General features: G+C 37.8%; 1 protein-coding gene across 1 annotated transcript; it reads right to left on the bottom strand.

Annotated features, from left to right (window-relative positions):
- Positions 1-1,142: 1,142 nt before the first annotated feature.
- Positions 1,143-1,814, bottom strand: LOC127435353 (achaete-scute homolog 5). The gene is made up of 2 exons (XM_051688785.1): positions 1,797-1,814; positions 1,143-1,713 (listed from the first exon to the last, which is right to left on the bottom strand). The coding sequence occupies exon 2, from the start codon at positions 1,707-1,709 to the stop codon at positions 1,278-1,280; it is 432 nt and encodes a 143-aa protein (XP_051544745.1). The 5' UTR covers positions 1,710-1,713; positions 1,797-1,814; the 3' UTR covers positions 1,143-1,277.
- Positions 1,815-2,470: the final 656 nt, after the last annotated feature.

Raw genomic sequence — 2,470 nt, 5'->3', positions numbered from 1 at the left:
ATATATGGTTATATATATATATATATACTCATGGTTTGAGTATTTCTGGAACTACTGATCTCCTGGGATTTTCACACACAACAGTCTCTAGAATTTACTCAAAATGGTGCCAAACACAAAAAAAAACATCCAGTGAGCGGCAGTTCTGTGGACGGAAATGCCTTGTTGATGAGAGAGGTCCACAGAGAATGGCCAGACTGTTTCGAACTGATAAAGTCTATGGTAACTCAGATAACCGCTCTGTACAATTGTGATGGGAAGAATAGCATCTCAGAATGCTATTCTGACATGCGGGTTGGCGCTGTTTTGGTGGCACGAGGGGGACCTACACAATATTAGGCAGGTGGTTTTATTTTTGTGGCTGATCGGTTTATATATAGAGAGAGAGCAAATAAAATGGCTTCTCATTGTGGTGCACCTGGTGGTGGTAGGTGCAGGTCTGTTAGTCCTTTGTATGTGACCAGTGTGGAAAGCAGGAGTCGTGTCTGAGTCTGTAGAAAGAGATAATATGCCTTTTGTACATGTGTTGTTATAAGGAACATGATTTGAGGAGTAAGACCCAACACTGGAAGGATTGAATCTCACTTGAGAGTCTTGACCTGGATTTCAAAGCCATCAAATTGACTCCTTAACGTGGAGTGGCGAGACACATGGGACACAGTAAGAAGTCCATTGATCCGCTGATGTGCTCTGCAAAGGAGTTGTGCCACTGTTGTAGAAACCATGCACATACACAGAAAAGCCAGTTTTCAATGCATCAACCAGTGAACAATTCGATTTTGAGGGCTTAATTGCCCATTTCTGATTACAGTCCTTTTGCTGGTAAAAGAGAATTTGCAATTATGCATTTGGTAGATGCTTTTAGCGACTTACAGTGTATTCAATTTATAAATTTAATAAAAAAATAAAAAATAAAATAAAACCAGAAAAAACTAATTGGAAATTGATAATAATAAAACTTACCCGATTGCCAAAACATGTTTTCTTTCTTACCCCATTTGCAAATAGTTTTTCTTTCTTTTTTTAAGCATAAATCTCACAAAATTTAGTTAGATTTATCTAAAAACAAGACAAAATATCTTATGAAATTTTCCTTTCCAAGAATCTTGTTCTAAGGATGCTTACGTAGTACATTTGTCTTGCTTTCCAGAAAATGCATTTATGCAGTGACATTCCCTGAGAATCAAACCAGTGACAGTGGCATTGGTAACACAAAGTTGAGCCACAGTCACAAGTAAATTTACTAAAGAGCAATGAAAATCCAGTGGCAAGTAAACTTAGTTGTCCAGATCAATGTTGTCAATTCCTTTAGGTTGACTGACCTCCAGATGGCTCTGCAGGTGTTTAATGTAGCTTATGGCCGCTCGCAGAGTCTCTACCTTGCTGAGCCGTTTATCCTCAAATTCTTGTGGCAAATGTTCACGGAGTCTGGCGTATCCCTCATTGACACATCGAACTCTCTGTCTCTCTCGTTCGTTGCGTTTGTGGATGAATGCAGGTTCAAAGGAATTCTCGTGCACACTGAAGTGCCTGTGATAACCCAGGTATGAAAAGCATCCAATGTACGGTTGACTGCAGACTGGCTCCTGGTAATTCTGTGGATTTTGCAGTGCATCTCTAAATGGGGAATACTGGTGGTCCAAAGACAAGCCAAAAACCAAAGGTTTAGCATACGACAGTGGCTCCACAACACCATGATCTAAATCCATTTCTCTGGAGAAAAATACACATAACAATATCACAGTTCTTCTTCAAATTAAAAAAAATAATATTCAAATTGATAGTTATCGCCTTACTTTGTAGAGCACCTTTGCTTTGGTCTGGTCTATCTCTGCAGTTGACGTAAAACATGGATAGATAGTTGATCAGGAAATGTATTGTGTGCAGCATATTACCATCTTCTCCCTCCACTAGTTGTTTCATTACTGGGAGTAAACACGTCCCTTCTCTTTTGAGGGCAGGTCAATGAAATTATGTAGTTTGACACCAGTAAGCCAATAGGAGGATGTTTCTCTTCCTTATAAGATAGTATCTCTGATATTTCTGAGCGGGAGGAATGCCCTCTGTAGTGTATGTTGATATGGTACTTATGTTATCCTGTTGAATCATGTTTAAATATCAATGGTGTAATTACACAATTACCTGCAGATATATATTTATTTCTGAAGTTAACAAATTCCTATGAATATGCACAAAATTTGGAAGATATACTAAGTATAACTGTGTGTTTCTTCAAATATGGGCACATTTGGCCCTGTTTTAGACTCTCAATATTTTATTTAATTTGGCTACTAATGATGTCCAACAGACATAAATGCATCACAGGAGAATTCTGCCACTTTTGTATATTTTCTGAAAATCATGAACATTTCCACCATAAATAATGTACTAAATAATGTACAGTATTTTCATAATATTCTGGGATGAAAATGACTTTCCAAACATATTTGGACTAAAATGGCAAAATGGG

Source organism: Myxocyprinus asiaticus, chromosome 45 (genome assembly GCF_019703515.2).
Source record: "Myxocyprinus asiaticus isolate MX2 ecotype Aquarium Trade chromosome 45, UBuf_Myxa_2, whole genome shotgun sequence".
In the NCBI taxonomy this organism is placed as follows: Eukaryota; Metazoa; Chordata; class Actinopteri; order Cypriniformes; family Catostomidae; genus Myxocyprinus; species Myxocyprinus asiaticus.
This window is presented reverse-complemented; position numbering and strand designations above follow the sequence as displayed.